The sequence below is a fragment of the Myotis yumanensis genome, unplaced genomic scaffold (genome assembly GCF_028538775.1).
Source record: "Myotis yumanensis isolate MYYU_CA2020_CCGP unplaced genomic scaffold, mMyoYum1.0.hap1 SCAF_4, whole genome shotgun sequence".
NCBI lineage: Eukaryota > Metazoa > Chordata > Mammalia > Chiroptera > Vespertilionidae > Myotis > Myotis yumanensis.
In genome coordinates this window covers 111,244,080-111,259,957 of record NW_027223755.1, presented here as the reverse complement: position 1 = coordinate 111,259,957, position 15,878 = coordinate 111,244,080, and the positions used below count along the sequence as shown (strand labels likewise).

The following is a 15,878-nucleotide window of genomic DNA, read 5'->3' as shown; positions in this document are numbered from 1 at the left end:
CCCTGCCCACTGTACTGACTGTTGGGAACTTAGTCCAAGTTCCTCCTTTATCCTCTGCTCACTAGTTATCGGTGTCAGGTCCGAGCCCCTCTGCCTGGGGCTGGACCACCTTGGACACTGAGTCTTAGAGAAGCCATGAGAGGTTGTGGGTGTATAAGGATGAGTCTTCATTGCAGAAGCCAGTGGCCACACAGCCATCAGACAGAACAGTCCTTCATGAAAGTGCCCATAAAACAGGCAGCTGCACACCGGCTGGTAAATACGTATCTTTCCTACAAAAAGCAGCATCAGTCTCTACACCCACAGCTATTATCTGATCTGAGCAGCCGCACGCTGCCCCCTAGACTCACCGCCTCCCATCGTAGTGGCACCTAAGCTCTGCCTCAGCAGCTCCTCCTGTCTCCCCGTGTCTCCCTGCCCAGCACACTGGCTGGGTAGCCTGGTAGCTACATCTGAGCTCTCTATGAGCTCTTAGCCTTACATTGTAGCAGTACCAGCTCTCAGCTCCGTCTGAGCTCTCCTCTCTTCTCTTCCTAGCTGCTCGCTCTCTAGCAGACTCCTGGTCAGTAACCTGTACTAGTATATTACTCAGAGGCAAAGGCTAGTTGCCAACAGTGACAGCAATCATTTGGCTACAGAGGGGCACAGTGTCCTTGCACCCGCTCATGGTGTCTTGGCTTTGGGCACTCCAATTAGGCTCATGCTCAAAGTGGCCTTGGCCATTCTGGTGTATTGACAACCAGGTCTCTGTCCTCCCATTGGTCTTGACTATCTGGGGACCTGGCGTGGTTCCCACAGTTTCCAACAGGAGTTTTGAGGGGACACAAACCTTCAGACCATAGCAAATATATTTTGGACAATGGTACCAGATTAGCGCTCCTAAATAAAGACAGAGATAATTTGACCTCGATCAGGTACCAAGAACCTAAGGTAAGAGAAAGAGAAGTTCCTACTGTGCTTCAATCCCTTACTCAAAGGGTTAAAGAGAATAAAACGGGGCAGAAGAAACTTATTGTGCTTACTTAGCAGATATCTTGCAGAAAGCTTGCAGCCTTGAGCACAGCCTAGCTCAGATAACCAGGAGACGCCTGGCATGGGAGGAACAAGGACAGGCCGGACCCTTCCGTCAGCAGAGCGGCTTGCAGCCAGCAAGGATTAGTAAAAGTCTGCCTCCCCCTTCAGTCTCCGCTGACTCCTTTTTGTCGGACTCAGCCCACCTGCACCCAGGTAACTGGAACAAAAATCTCTTTTGATACATTATGGCCTCATGTCAGACGTGCGGGATCCTGGCCCACTCCGAACCTCTCACTTACTAGTACATGGCGGCCATGGTGAGCCCTATATGGTCTGAGGATTGCTGAGCAGGATGGTACCCGGACATAGCTTTCCTCATGGCTGCTCACACAGCCTGAAAAACTTACTCTGCTTATCCATCTGCTCAGACTCCTCCAGATTATCTGTGTCATGTAAGCTCAAGCAGAAAAAAAGCAGTGACAAAGACTGCAATACTGGGTTTTACTTTTGTAAAATGCTGAAAATTGACGCAGCCATCCCTGGCCCGGGCGGTGGAGTGGCTGAGCGTCATCCTGTGCCCCGAGAGCTTTACGGTTTGATCTCGGTCAGGCGCAAGCTCCAATGACAGGCCGACCCCAGCGCGGGGCATGCAGCAGGCAGCCCGTCCACGTCTCTCTCTCTCATCAATGTTTATCTCCCTCTCTCTTCCTCTCTCTATAAAATCAACAACAGTCTGGCCAGTGTGGCTGTGTGTTGACCCAGGAACCAAGAGGTCACCGGTTGGATTCCCAGTCAGGGCAAGTGCTGGGTTTCGGACTCCATCCTCAGGAGGGGCGTGCAGGAGGCAGCGGATCTAGGATGTTTCTCTCTCATCAATGTTTCTATCTCTATCCCTCCTCCTCTCTCTAAAAATCAAGAAAAACATTTACAAATCAATAACATTTTTTAAAAAAACACCCATGTATTCAGGAGCAAAGGAAGTTGTGAGGGTGGTTAACTGTGTGTCTCAGCCTAGTGTCTCCAAAAATGGCCTCAAAGGGCGCCACCCCTCCCCGGGCACTGCAGGGACCCGCCTGGTTCCCCGCCTGGCTGGTGTTGACCAAACGCCCTGGCTTTACACGTGCTGCCTGGGCCCAGGACGGCTGCCCAGAGGGGCTGGTGGCCCGGCAGTGTCTGTTGGGGGGTTGTTGCTGGCCCGCCTGTGGGAGCCTCTGAAGGGATCGCTACAGACCAGGACTCCCGCCAGCTGCATGTGATCCAAACGATCACATTCAAGGCCAGAGCGTGAGGACGCGATTGGAGAACTGGCCGAGAGAAGAAAAACGAAGCAGGGACCCTCGGCCGGTGCAGGCCGGTGGACGGGCAGCCCTGCCTGTCGCTCCGCGTCCAGCTCTGGGGGGGCTGGTGACACCACAATCCCTGGGGCCATCGTCAGAGATTCCGGGGGGAATGTGAGTTTCCTTCGCCCGCAGCCAGAGGACTGCAGGGACCGGGTGGGGGAACCCTGCAGCAGACGCTGCTCCGAGGCTCGGAGGTCCCGCCAGCGGCGGCATTAGCCGGGCTCCGCGGGTGGCGGCCGCCTCCCGCCCCGGCCTCGGCCGCGCCGCCTCTCCGCTCTCTCCGCTCCACCCGCGGCAGCTGCTCGGGCTCTACTGACCGAACAGGCGCTGGAGGTGCCCCCCCTGCTCGCAGGCTGCGGTGCGGCGAAACCCGGTGCCCGGGGGGAGGGGTTGCTAACCCGCCGCAGTCCCCGCCCCGCCCCGCCTCCGGCCGCAGCGGGCGGCCGTTGCCTTGGAGACCAGCTAACACTTCCCGGCCGGGCGGGCCGACTCTTCCCGGCTCAGGAGCTAGAAGGAACCGACCAAGCCGAGTCCTGCGACTGCAGGGCTCCTCTCCCAGGGATGGAGACTTGAATGGAGGAAGCCAGGTGAGGGCCACGGGCTGCAGGGCCGGTAAGCGAGAGGGTGGGGACGCTGAGCTCCGGACTGAGAGGAAATGCTGGGAGCCCGGGGCCTGGGCACCTGCTCCCCCCCCGCCCCCCCGCCAGGCACTGTGCCAGGTGTGGGGGTGCAACAGTAGGCAAGGGGTAGTCGGCGGAGGACAATGACAACTTGGTGTGAAAGGGGTGCGGGTGGCGATTGGACAACACTTTTCTCACGGGGACTTGGGGGGCAGCAAATGGGGTTCAGGAGAGACTTCCCGAGTTTTCTTGTCAAACAGAAATGGCAAAGGACATTTCTAGAAGTTGTTCCAACTTGAGCAAAGAGAGGCATAAATAACAAGGGATGCGTCGGCGCTCCAGGGACCGTGGGCGAGGAGAGAGGAGGTAGAGGGGCAGCAAGGGCCGCGGCCGGGAGGGGTGGTAAGGCGACCCACCCTTCAAAACCCGGCCTGTCCCGAGTCCATGTATTCAACAAGTATTTGGGGGAGCTACTGTGCTCTAGGCATTGCTTTATGCAAAGCCTTCTAGCTGCCAACCGAAGTCCCTGCCCCGTGGGTCTTACCTCCAGTGGGTGTGGGAGGAGACACGATAAGTATCATTAGGTGGTGGCACCGCTAAGGATTAAAGAAGCGAGGCAGACGCACTGCTCCGAGGTGGCTGCTCCAAAAGGGCCTCCCCATGAGGTTTCCGCTGACAAAGCAGAAGGGCTGTGTTCCCCGCGCCTCGGCCTCGCCCCCGCCTCCCCCACCCCCCAGCCAGCTCCCTGCTCCCCGGCCTCCAGAGGGTGCGCGGAAGGAAGGAGTGCTGGTGTCATGGAGGTGCTTACAGTGTGCGACACCGGTTGCTGCGTTTCCCTGGTACTTGGCAGTTTACAGGCCCTTTCACTTCTCTGTCTTACTGGGTCCCCTTGGCGACCCGGTGGAAGTAGGCGGGGCCATTAGTCACCCCGCTTCCATTCTGCAGAGAAAGAAACAAACAGAAGGTCAGGCCTCTTTCTAAGCACACCTGCTACATTGTTCTGCAACCCTCTTCCCCGGCCCACACAGGGCCCCGAGTGCAGTCCTCAGGCCTCTGAGCTCATTAGGGGGCCTGTCCCTGGGATGGAGCGGAAACCAGCGTGTCCACTCTATATGAGGTGTTGCTTTTTCAGCAGTTTCTCTGCCACTAGAGTCTCCCAGCAACGCGCACTGACGCGAAGCCAGTGGTGTTTTGTAAGACATCGCCACACTATCTTGGTGCTTCCCAAAAGACAAGCATCCTCTGAGTATTAAAGTGTTAAAGACCCGAAAGAGAGAAGCGAGTTGCCACACCATCGTTAGGCTATTGACTGATTTCACGGAGGCACACTCGCGTTCAAGCTGGGTCTCCATTGGGAGTTTCTCACTTGCTGTAAGTTGCCCATATTTTTTTGGTTGCAAACAGCAGACACTCCAGTGAGCTAACTTAAGCAACAAAGGTTGGAATTATCAAGAACATAATCTTTCAGGTACCGCATGGAATCTGAGAGCAAGAAGTGAAGTCAGTTCTCACAAGTGCTTGGGATCAGTACTGAGAAACTCAAGACCTAAGGCAGTTTCGCAATCCCCTCCTCTCCCTTCAACTCCCATCCCAAAATATTTATCACCTGCCCGCCCTGCTTCATGTCAGTTACAACCTAATGGAGAGAGGACACAATGCTTTAGAACCTCACTGGTGTATCATTCTAGATCAGTGGTTCTCAACCTGTGGGTCGCGACCCCTTTGGGGGTTGAACGACCCTTTCACAGGGGTCGCCTAAGACCATCGGAAAACACATATATAATTACATATTGTTTTTGTGATTAATCACTATGCTTTAATTATATTCAATTTGTAACAATGAAAATACATCCTGCATATCAGATATTTGCATTACGATTCATAACAGTAGCAAAATTACAGTTATGAAGTAGCAACGAAAATAATTTTATGGCTGGGGGTCACCACAACATGAGGAGCTGTATGAAAGGGTCGCGGCATTAGGAAGGTTGAGTACCGCTGGTCTAGATGAAGACAAGTGCCCTGAAAGACAGGAGCTCCATCCTCTGAGTTACTGTAACACGAAGGAACCTGCAGTAAAATGAGATGCTCAAGACGACCTCCCAAGGGAGTGATATTTGAGCTGAAATTTCAAGGAGGAGCAGGTCGGGAGAAGGAGAAGATGTTCCAGAGCAGAGACAGCACATCAGAAGGCCCTGTGATCAGCCCTGGCTGGTGTTGCTCAGTGGCTAGAGCAGTGATGGCGAACCTTTTGAGCTCGGCGTGTCAGCATTTTGAAAAACCTAACTTAACTCTGGTGCCGTGTCACATATAGAAATTTTTTGATATTTGCAACCATAGTAAAACAAAGACTTATATTTTTGATATTTATTTTATATATTTAAATGCCATTTAACAAAGAAAAATCAACCAAAAAAATGAGTACGCGTGTCATAGGTTCGCCATCACTGGGCTAGAGCGTCGGCCTGCGGACTGATTCCCAGTCAAGGGCACATGCTCAGGTTGCGGCTCGATCCCTAGTATGGGGTGTGCAGGAGGCAGCCGATTAATGATTGTCATCATTGATGTTTCTGTCTGTCTCTCCCTCTCCCTTCCTCTCTGAAATCAATAAAAATATATACATTTTAAAAGGCCCTGTGGTTAAAGGAACGGTAGCACTCTAGGAATGAAGGGAGAGCAGTGAAGTGGGAAAGAGGAGAGGTGGGCAGTAGCAGCCACCACGAGAGGCCTCAGGTGCCACTGTTAGGATCTTACTCTTCATCCGGGAAGTGAAGGGAAGTCTTTGAACAGCTTTAAGCAGGAGAGAGAAGCATGGCATTGGGTTTGTGTCTTTAAAAGATCACTTGAGCTTTAGTAAGCAGAACATGTTGGATATAGGAGGCCAGTTAGGGGCTAGTGAAGTTGTCTATGGCAGAGATGACTGGCCTGGACAAGAGAAATGTCGATGGAGACAGATCTGTGGAGAGACAGACAAGATCAGGTGAGGGGTTGGATATGGGGAATGAGGTGTCAAGAATAAGTCCTAGGTTTCTGACTCCTGGGTAGATGGATGGTGATTCTTTTCTCTAAACTAAATAATAAGAAGAGGATAGACGGCCTCCTTTGTAGAGAACATGGATGGGTTTGGCCATGTTGAATGTGACGCACTCTGGATGGAAATGTCCAGAGTCAGTGAGCAGCCAGGTCTGGAGCCACAGTGGGTCTGGGCTTTTGACACCCAATTGGGAGTCACTGTTGTACAGGTAATAGTTGAAGCCATGGACTAGGATGCGACTGCCCGGAAAAGAGGAAGTTCACTAATTAGCCTGGAGGACTCCGACTTAGAACGCTCAGGTAGTGGAGGAGGAGCCTGCGTAGGCGACCGAGAAGGGGGAAGCCCGGAGAGAGCGGCCCACGGAAACCCAGGCAGGCAATGGCCACGAACTCCACTTTTCTCCAAAGACAGTCTTTTCCTGCTTCTGATGCTTCCCAGAGAATCTTGGATACATGTCTGCCATGGAGTCAATGAGCTGTGAGAGGCAGGCTGTGGGGCTCAGCTCTCTGAGTGCAGATGTGGTTCTCAGAGAAAAAAATTAATCTTATCTCAGTCTTTTCCTTTCCCCATCTTCTCAAAAGCGCTATGGTCACTTGCTGTCCCCTCTTTCTCATGCAGCCTTCCCCAAACTCTTAACATGGCCGCCTCCTTTTCATCCTTCAAGCTCAGCCAATACGGCTTAGTGATTGAGCATCCATCGATGAACCAGGAGATCATGGTTGGATTCCCAGTCAGGGCACATGCCCTGGTTGTGGGCTTCATCCCTGGCAGGGGTTGTGCAAGAGGCATCCGATCAATGATCCTCTCTCATCATTGGTGTTTCTATTTCTCTCTCCCTCTCCCTCTCTGAAGTCAATAAAAATGTATTTAAGAAATAAGGTTGAAGCTCAAGAGATACCTTCACTGACCACCTTCCTGATTATTCTCTATCCTGTCATCCTGTTTACTTCCTTCGTAGCCTTTCCCCAATCTGTGCTCAAGATTGTTAATTTTAACCTCAGTCTTCCCCTCTAGAATCAAGCTCTGCAAAGGACAAGTCTGGCTCCGTGACTCTCCACTGGGGTGGAGTGTGCTCCCGGGAAAACGCAGGCCTGTCCACAGGCCTTTCAGGCTGTCACACATCGGGGGCGGGAGTGCTGCTGGCAGGCAACAGGCAGAGACCAGGATGCTGCCACGCACCCTGCAAACCCCAGTGGAGATGCAGTTTGACAACAGGACAGCCTCACAGCAAAGAATGACCCGGTCCCCAATGTCAAAGGGCCAAGACTGAAAAACCCTGTTACCTTGCTCACCGTTCTATCCTCAGCACCTCGCACAAAGCCCGGCACCTTGTAGGTGGTTGATCAGTGTTTACGGGGTGAATTAAAGGAGAGTTGAGCTGTATTAGATGCCACCGAGGCTGTTGTCTATACATTGCCTTACCTCATGCCTTCTATCACTAAAACCGTACAATTTTTCCTATTGGTTAGAATTTTTAACTCTTAGAAACCTTAGAAACCACAGTCTGTTCAATGCTTCCATGTCCCTGGATCTATTTTGTTCATCTGTTTATTTTGTTCATTAGATTCCACATGAGTGGAATCATGTCTTTCTCTAAATGGCTTATGTCACTTAGCATGATACTCTCCAGGTCCCTCCACGCTGTCTCAAAGGGTAAGAGATCCTTCTTTTTTTACTGCTGCATAGTATTCCATGGTATAAATGTACCACAGCCTTTTTATCCACTCATATACTGAGTAAGCCTTTAACTGAGTAAGTACTTAACATCTCTCAGATTAGCAATGCATTCACATTTTTAAGAGATAGAATTCAAATAAAATACATGACATATTCATTAATAGATTCAAATATATCTCCTAGATTCTCTGTAATAAAAATCCAAAAGTAGGCAAACTCGGATTAATATTTCAGTATCCTGTTATTTCAAAATACCTAGATCCTTAATCATTTTTAATATTTAACCCAGCAAACTCCGAAGTTCTGTGTAACCGAAGACTGTTTCTCCCTAGGAAAATAAGCACTGGGTATTTTTCTAATAAAACAATGAGTGTTTTTCTAATAAAACATTGGGTGTTTTTATAATGGCTACACACACTCATCACGATAACAAAGGCTAAGATAACAAATATCTGGGAAATTCCTGGGAAGCATCTTCTCTGATTTTGTAAATGAAAACAATAATAATATTTTGCTCTTGGGAGTTGGAGGGGCACACCTGCCCTGAATGAGGCAGGTAAATGGCCTTGCCCTGTCCCAGACCTCAGGCTTCAGTTACCTCCAGAGCAGGACAGACGTCCTCATGAACCTGGGGTCCGTGTTTGTCAGGGCCCTACGGGAACCCTCCCCAGTTACTAGACAGAAACGAACTGCTCCCGGAGGCACCGCCAGCTGGGATGGATGTCCAGGGCTGAGGCACTGATCGAGTCACTGTCCCGCAGCATGAAGAGGAACACGGACAGAGCTCCAAAGAAGCAGCTGAACCAGGAGGATGTCAGTGGACTGGGCCAGGATCCAGACAATGGGCTACTGGTCACACACATTAACCAGACGCAGGACTTACTGGTAAAAACCTTTGTGCTTTAACTGATCACAGTGCTTACGGGTCATGGTGAGGGAGTGCAGAATGTGTCCAACTCTGAGTGTTTTGTCTCTTCTTGGCGGATCCCAGGACCAAAAAAGATTAGTTAAGCACTCGCTCTGGCCCCTGCCTTTAGAAATGACGGAGACTGTGCTGTCCACAGGCAGGTGCGGTTCTCTTGGGCATGTCTTGGGATGTACAGTGCATGTGAAGAGTGCTCTCCATGTGACCAAAGCCCGAAGTCTAAGAAGTTGAATTCCAAAATCCCCCTCCTGAGATCTGGGTTGTTCAGAATTCTCTAAAATCTAGATCTAAAAGGCAGTGTTGCGAATTGCTGTCAGAGCGAGAGCGCTACGGCAGAAGAACTAGCCTTTAGAATAACCAGGACTGTGGTTTTAGGCTGAGCCTCATGTGAGCCATCTTCCCCTTTTACAGTTATGCTCCTTTAAAATGCAACCGCTCTGCCTGCAGTCAAGGTCCAGGATGTATTTGAGTGAACCTTCAAGTATTTTTTTATTGTTTATTTATTTATTTATTTTTGTTTTCTTTTGTTTTGTTTTTGATAATTTTGGCTTTCAGATTTTAAGTTCCATTGTATATATATATTTTTAATTTTAATTTTATTTTTTGCTAAAAGTATCACAAAGGGTATTACATATGTGTCCTTTCCCTCCCCCCCTTGACAATCCCCTACCCTTTCTTACCCCCAGTGTCTTATGTCCATTAGTTATGGTTATATGCATGCATACAAGTCCTTCAGTTGATCTCTTACTCCCCTCCCTCCTGCCCCCCAACCCTCTCTGGCCTTCCCACTGCAGTTTGACAATCAGTTTGAGGCAGCTCTGCCTCTGTATCTATTATTGTTCAAAAGTTTGTAATGGTCTTTATTATCCATGAATGAGTGAGATCATGTGGTATTTTTCCTTCATTGACTGGCTTATTTCACTTAGCATAATGCTCTCCAGTTCCATGCATGCCGTTGCAAATGGTAAGAGTTCCTTCTTTTTTACAGCAGCATAGTATTCCATCGTGTAGATGTACCACCGTTTTCTAATCCATTCATCTACTGATGGGCACTTAGGCTGTTTCCAGATCTTAGCTATGGTGAATTGTGCTGCTATGAACATATGGGTGCACATATCCTTTCTGATTGGTGTTTCTGGTTTCTTGGGATATATTCCTAGAAGTGGGATCACAGGGTCAAATGGGAGTTCCATTTCCAGCTTTTTGAGGAAACTCCATACTGTCTTCCATAGTGGCTGCACCAGTCTGCATTCCCACCAGCAGTGCACAAGTGTTCCTTTTTCTCCACATCCTCTTCAGCACTTGTCGTTTGTTGATTTGTTGATGATAGCCATTCTGACAGGTGTGAGATGGCACCTCATTGTTGTTTTGATTTGCATCTCTCGGATGATTAGTGACTTTGAGCATGTTTTCATATTTCTCTTGGCTTTCTGGATGTCCTCTTTTAAAAGGTGTCTATTTAGATCCTTTGCCCATTTTTTGATTGGATTGTTTATCTTCCTTTTGTTAAGTTGTATGAGTTCCCTATAAATGTTGGAGATTAGGCCCTTATCAGATATGATGTTGGCAAATATGTTTTCCCACGCAGTGGGTTTTCTTGTTGTTTTGTTGATGGTTTCTTTTGCTGTGCAGAAGCTTTTTATTTTGATGTGGTCCCATTTGTTCATTTTCTCTTTAGTTTCAACTGCCCTAGGAGCTGTATCAGTGAAGAAATTGCTTCGGCATATGTCTGAGATTTTGTTGCCTTTGGATTCTTCTAGAATTTTTATGGTTTCCTGTCGTACATTTAAGTCCTTTATCCATTTTGAGTTTATTCTTGTGTATGGTGTAAGTTGGTGGTCTAGTTAAGTTCCATTGTATATTAAAGAAACTAAGTTTCAACATTTTTCACCGGAATCTGTTCCCAGTGTGTAGACCCCTGGGAGATTTTTGAATTGATAAGACCAGTGAGTGAAAACACAATGTGCATTTTCACTTCTTAAGGCTTACAGTTTTTGTTACCTCTGGTGACAAAGCGTAACAGCCAGAGCTCAGTTAGAGGCTGGGCCCTGTGTGACCCCTGCTGGGGGGGATGTCCCCCAGGAAGGTCCCCTGTCTCGGCTAGAATACTGCAGGGATGAGGGGCCCGCCACCTGCACCTGGGAGATGCAAAAAGTCCAGGGACTGCACATTGTGTGGGTGGAACCGGGGTCCAGGATCAGACAGGCCTGAGTTAGCATCTCGGTCCTGCTACTTACAGGCTGTGTTACAAGAGAAACTTGCTTAACCTCTCTGAGCCCCAGTGTCTCTTAACCTCTCTGAGCCCTCGGGTTGCATTTCTCAGTCTCTCAGCTGCTGGCTTCTGCCTGGGTTGGGCCAATGACGTGCACTGGTGAGAGGCCCGAAGGCAGGAGAGAGGAAGAGGCCAGGGTATTTCCCCCCTTGGTCCCAATCACAGGTTCCGCCTTTCCGCCAGCTTTCACCAAAGCCGCTGCGCCCGCAGTTCCCATAGGTGCCCAGCCCCTTTTGATGTTTTCTTTTTTTAATTAAATCTTTATTGTTGAAAGTATTACATATGTCCCTCTTTTCCCCCCATTGACACCTTCTAGCCTGCCCACCCCCCACTCAGGCCTTCACAACCCTATTGGCTGTGTCCGTGGGTTATGCTTATTTGCATACAATTTCTTTGGTTGGTCTCTTCCCACCCACCCACCTCCCCCACCTTCCCTCTGAGATTCCACAGTCTGTTCAATGCTTCCATGTCCCTGGATCTATTTTGTTCATCTGTTTATTTTGTTCATTAGATTCCACATGAGTGAGATCATGTGATACTTGTCTTTCTCTGACTGGCTTATGTCACTTAGCATGATACTCTCCAGGTCCCTCCACGCTGTCTCAAAGAGTAAGAGATCCTTCTTTTTTACTGCTGCATAGTATTCCATGGTGTAAATGTACCACAGATCTTTTATTCACTCATCTACTGATGGGCACTTCGGCTGTTTCCAGATCTTAGCTATTGTAAATTGTGCTGCTATGAACATAGGAGTGCATATATTCTTACTGATAGGTATTTCAGGATTCTTAGGGTATTATTCCTAAAAGTGGGATCACTGGGTCAAATGGGAGCTCCATTTTTAATTTTTTGAGGAAACTGTACCATTTTCCATAATGGCTGCACCAGTCTTCATTCCCACAAGTGGAATACTAGGTTCCCTTTTCTCCACATCCTCACCAGCACTTGTCATTTGTTGATTTGTTGATGGAAGCCATTCTGACAGGTGTGAGGTCATTTTAATTTGCATCTCTCTGCTGATCAGTGACTTTGAGCATTTTTGCATAAGTCTCTTGGCCATCTGTATGTCCGCTTTGGAGAAGTGTCAATAGGTCCTTTGCCCATTTTTTAAAATTGATTTGAGAGAGAGAGAGAGAGAGAGAGAGAAATGTCAATGATGAGAGAATCATTGATCAGCTGCCTCCTGCACACCTGGTACTGGGGATCAAGCCTGCAACCCGGGCATGTACCCATGACTGGAATTAAACCTGGGACCCTTCATTCTGCAGGCCGACGCCCTACCCACTGAGCCAAAACACGTAGGGCTCCTTTGCCCATTTTTAAATAGGATTGTTTGTGTTCCTTTTGTTAAGTTGTATGAGTTTCTTAAATATTTTGGATATTAACCCCTTATCAGATGTATCATTGGCAAATATGTTTCCCCACACAGCCGTCTATTTTTCATTTTGTTGATGGTTCCCTTTGCTGGACAGAAGCTTTTTATTTTGATGTAGTCCCATTTGTTTCTTTTCTCCTTAGTTTCCCTTGCCTTAGAAGATGTATCCAAAAGCATATTGCTACAAGAGATGGCTGAGATATTGCTGGCTATGGTTTCTTCTAGGATTTTTATGGTTTCACAAGTTACATTTAAGACTTTTATTAATTTTGAGTCTATCTTGTGTGTGGTGTAAGTTCGTGGTCTAGTTTCATTATTTTGCATGTACCTGTCCAGTTTTCCCAACATCATTTAGTGAAGAGACTGTCTTGACTCCATTGTATGCTCTTGCCTCCTTTACCAAATATTAATTGAGCGTAATGGCTTGGGTCGATTTCTGGGTCTCTTTTCTGTTCCATTGGTCTGTATGCCTGTTCTTGTGCCAGTACCAGGCTGTTTTGATTACGATGGCTTTGTAGTGTAACTTGATATCTGGTATTGTGATCCCTCCAACTTTGTTCTTCTTTCTCAAGATTTCTGCAGCTATGCAGGGTCTTTTTTGGTTACATATAAATTTTTGGAGAGTTTGTTCTAGATCTGTGAAATATGCCATTGGTATTTTTTTTAAATTAAATCTTTATTGTTCAGATTATTACATTGGTTCCTCTTTTTTCCCACCATAGTTCCCCTCCACCCGGTTCCCCTCTCACCCTCCACCCTCACCCCCCCACCACTTTCCTCATCCATAGGTGCATGATTTTTGTCCAGTCTCTTCCCGCATCCCCCACACCCCTTTCCCCCCCAAGAATAGTCAGTCCACTCCCTTTCTATGCCCCCGATTCTATTATAATCACCAGTTTATTCTGTACATCAGATTATTTATTCACTTGATTTTTAGATTCACTTGTTGTTGGATGTGTATTTGTTGTTCATAATTTGTATCTTTACCTTTTTCTTCTTCTTCCTCTTCTTAAAAGATACCTTTCAGCATTTCGTATAATACTGGTTTAGTGGTGATGAACTCCTTTAGCTTTTCCTTATCTGTGAAGCTCTTTATCTGACCTTCAATTCTGAATGATAGCTTTGCTGGATAAAGTAATCTTGGTTGTAGGTTCTTGCTATTCAGCACTTTGAATATTTCTTGCCACTCCCTTCTGGCCTGCATAGTTTCTGTTGAGAAATCAGCTGACAGTCGTATGGGTTCTCCCTTGTAGGTAGGTAACTGTTTTTCTCTTGCTTCTTTTAAGATTCTCTCTTTGTCTTTTGCCCTTGACATTTAATTATGATGTGTCTTGGTGTGGTCCTCTTTGGATTCCTTTTGTTTGGGGTTCTCTGCGCTTCCTGGACTTGGAAGTCTATTTCTTTCACCAGGTAGGGGAAGTTTTCTGTCATTATTTCTTCAAATAGGTTTTCAATATCTTGCTCTCTCTCTTCTTCTGGCACCCCTATAATTTGGATGTTGGTACACTTGAAGCTGTCCCAGAGGCTCCTTACACTATCTTAGTATTTTTGGATTCTTTTTTCATTTTGCTTTTCCTGTTGGGTGTTTTTTGCTTCTTTGTATTTCAAATCTTTGACTTGATTCTTGGGATCCTCTGGTCTGCTGTTGGGAGTCTGTATAATATTCTTTATTTCAGTCAGTGTATGCCTAATTTCTAGTTGGTCCTTTATCACAACATCGAGGTTCTCACTAGATTTCTTGAGGATCTCACTACATTTATAAGCGGTTTCTAGAAAATTCTTGAAAAACCTAAAAAGTGTGGTTTTGAACTCTATATCCAATAGTTTGCTTTCCTCCATTTCTGTCATTTGTGACCTGTTTCTTTGTCTCGGCATTTTTTATGCTTCGCTGTGTCGATAGAGTGGCTTTCTGTGCTAAGTGTCCCAATTACCTGAGGTAGACACTCTTGGTGCACCCCCTTGTGGGCTTTGTGCACAGTCTTGTTGTAGTTGAGCCTTGATTGTTGTAGGTAAAACTGGGAGGTTTGACCTCCAGGCCAATTGGCTGTGAGAATCAGCTGTGTCTACGGTGGGAGAACTTCTGTGCTGAAGACACCCTTATGGGGCAAGACTTGCTTCAGTGGGGCTTTGGTGCTCACTGAGTCTGCCCCCTGAGTTTGTCCCTTATAGATCTGAGGAGTTGTAATTGGATGGTCCCACTCTGACCACTGGGTACACTGGCTCTTGGATCTAAGGAGGTGCTAATCTAGCCTTTGCCTGAGGCCACCCAGCAGAAGCCAGCTGTAAAGCAATGCAAGTTGCCCTGGGGCCTTGGTGCAGCTACAGTTTGTTAAATTATTTTCAGATTACAAAGGACCGGGCCTTTCATATGCAAAAGCCTCTGTGCACGGCTTGGGCAGGGCGGGGTCCCAGGGGATCAACAGGGCGGGCCGAGCGAACGAGCAGTATAGCTGCTCTCAGTCCTGCCTTCAGAGATCCTGGCAATCGCCAAGAGTGCCTCAGAGAGAAAGCTGCCCTCGAGTTCCAACGGATGCGAGACAGTCCCGTTTCTCCCATATAAGTCTGAGTCCCCAGAGACTCGCCCGGAACTGGAGCTCAGAGCCTGAGACTCCCTCCCGATTGAAAAAGGCAATTGTGTCCTTAGCCGCCAACCCGCTCCGCATGCACCTCTGCACCTTTGTATTTACTTCAGCACTGAACCTCCTCTGAGTCTCCGTATGCTTTTCTCTTTTCTTCTAGTTGTAGAAATTCCACTCAGCCAGCCTTCCTGTGGTTCTGGATGATGTCCGTTATGTCCTTTAGTTGTATTTTTGAAGTGGTTGTGCGAGGCAGCAATCTCCTGTGTTTACTTATGCCGCCATCTTGGTTTCCTGCCATTGGTATTTTAATAGAGATTGCATTGAATCTGTAGATTGCTTTGGATAGTATATTCTTCCACTTGTTTATATCTTCCTCTATCTCTTTTTCAATACCTTATAGTTGCCAAGTACAAGTCTTTTAGTTCCTTGGTTAAGTTTATTCCTAAGTATCTTACTTTTTTTTTGCAATGGTAAATGGCATTGTTTGTTTAGTTTCTGTTTCTGAGAATTCATTATTGGTATATAAAAATGTCATTGATTTCTAGGTATTAATTTTGTATCCTGCTACATTGCCAAATTCATTTATTAAATCTAGTAGTTTCTTAGTGGAATCTTTAGGGTTCTCTATGTACATATCATGTCATCTGTGAATAATGAGAGTTTTACTTTCTCCTTTCCAATTTGGATGCCTTTTATTTCTTCTTCTTGTCTGATCGCTGAGCTAGCATGTAGAACAGTGATGGTGAACCTTTTGAGCTCGGCGTGTCAGCATTTTGAAAAACCCTAACTTGCCGAAACCGGTTTGGCTCAGTGGATAGAGTGTCAGCCTGCGGACTGAAAGGTCCCAGGTTCGATTCCGGTCAAGGGCATGTACCTGGGTTGCGGGCACATCCCCAGTAGGAGATGTGTAGGAGGCAGCTGATCGATGTTTCTCTGTCATCGATGTTTCTAACTCTCTATCTCTCTTACTTCCTCTCTGTAAAAAATCAATAAAATATATTAAAAAAAAAAAAAGAAAAACCCTAACTTAACTCTGGTGCCA

The 15,878-nt window shown here is 47.3% G+C and overlaps 1 protein-coding gene across 1 annotated transcript in view; it reads left to right on the top strand.

Moving 5' to 3' along the window:
- Nucleotides 1–2,832: 2,832 nt before the first annotated feature.
- The window catches only part of VWA3A (von Willebrand factor A domain containing 3A), a 75,391-nt gene continuing 62,345 nt past the window's right edge, over nt 2,833–15,878 (top strand). The window contains 2 exon segments of the mRNA XM_070413698.1: nt 2,833–2,941; nt 8,447–8,570. Of these exon segments, the coding sequence (XP_070269799.1) occupies nt 2,928–2,941; nt 8,447–8,570 (138 nt within the window). The 5' untranslated portion in view covers nt 2,833–2,927.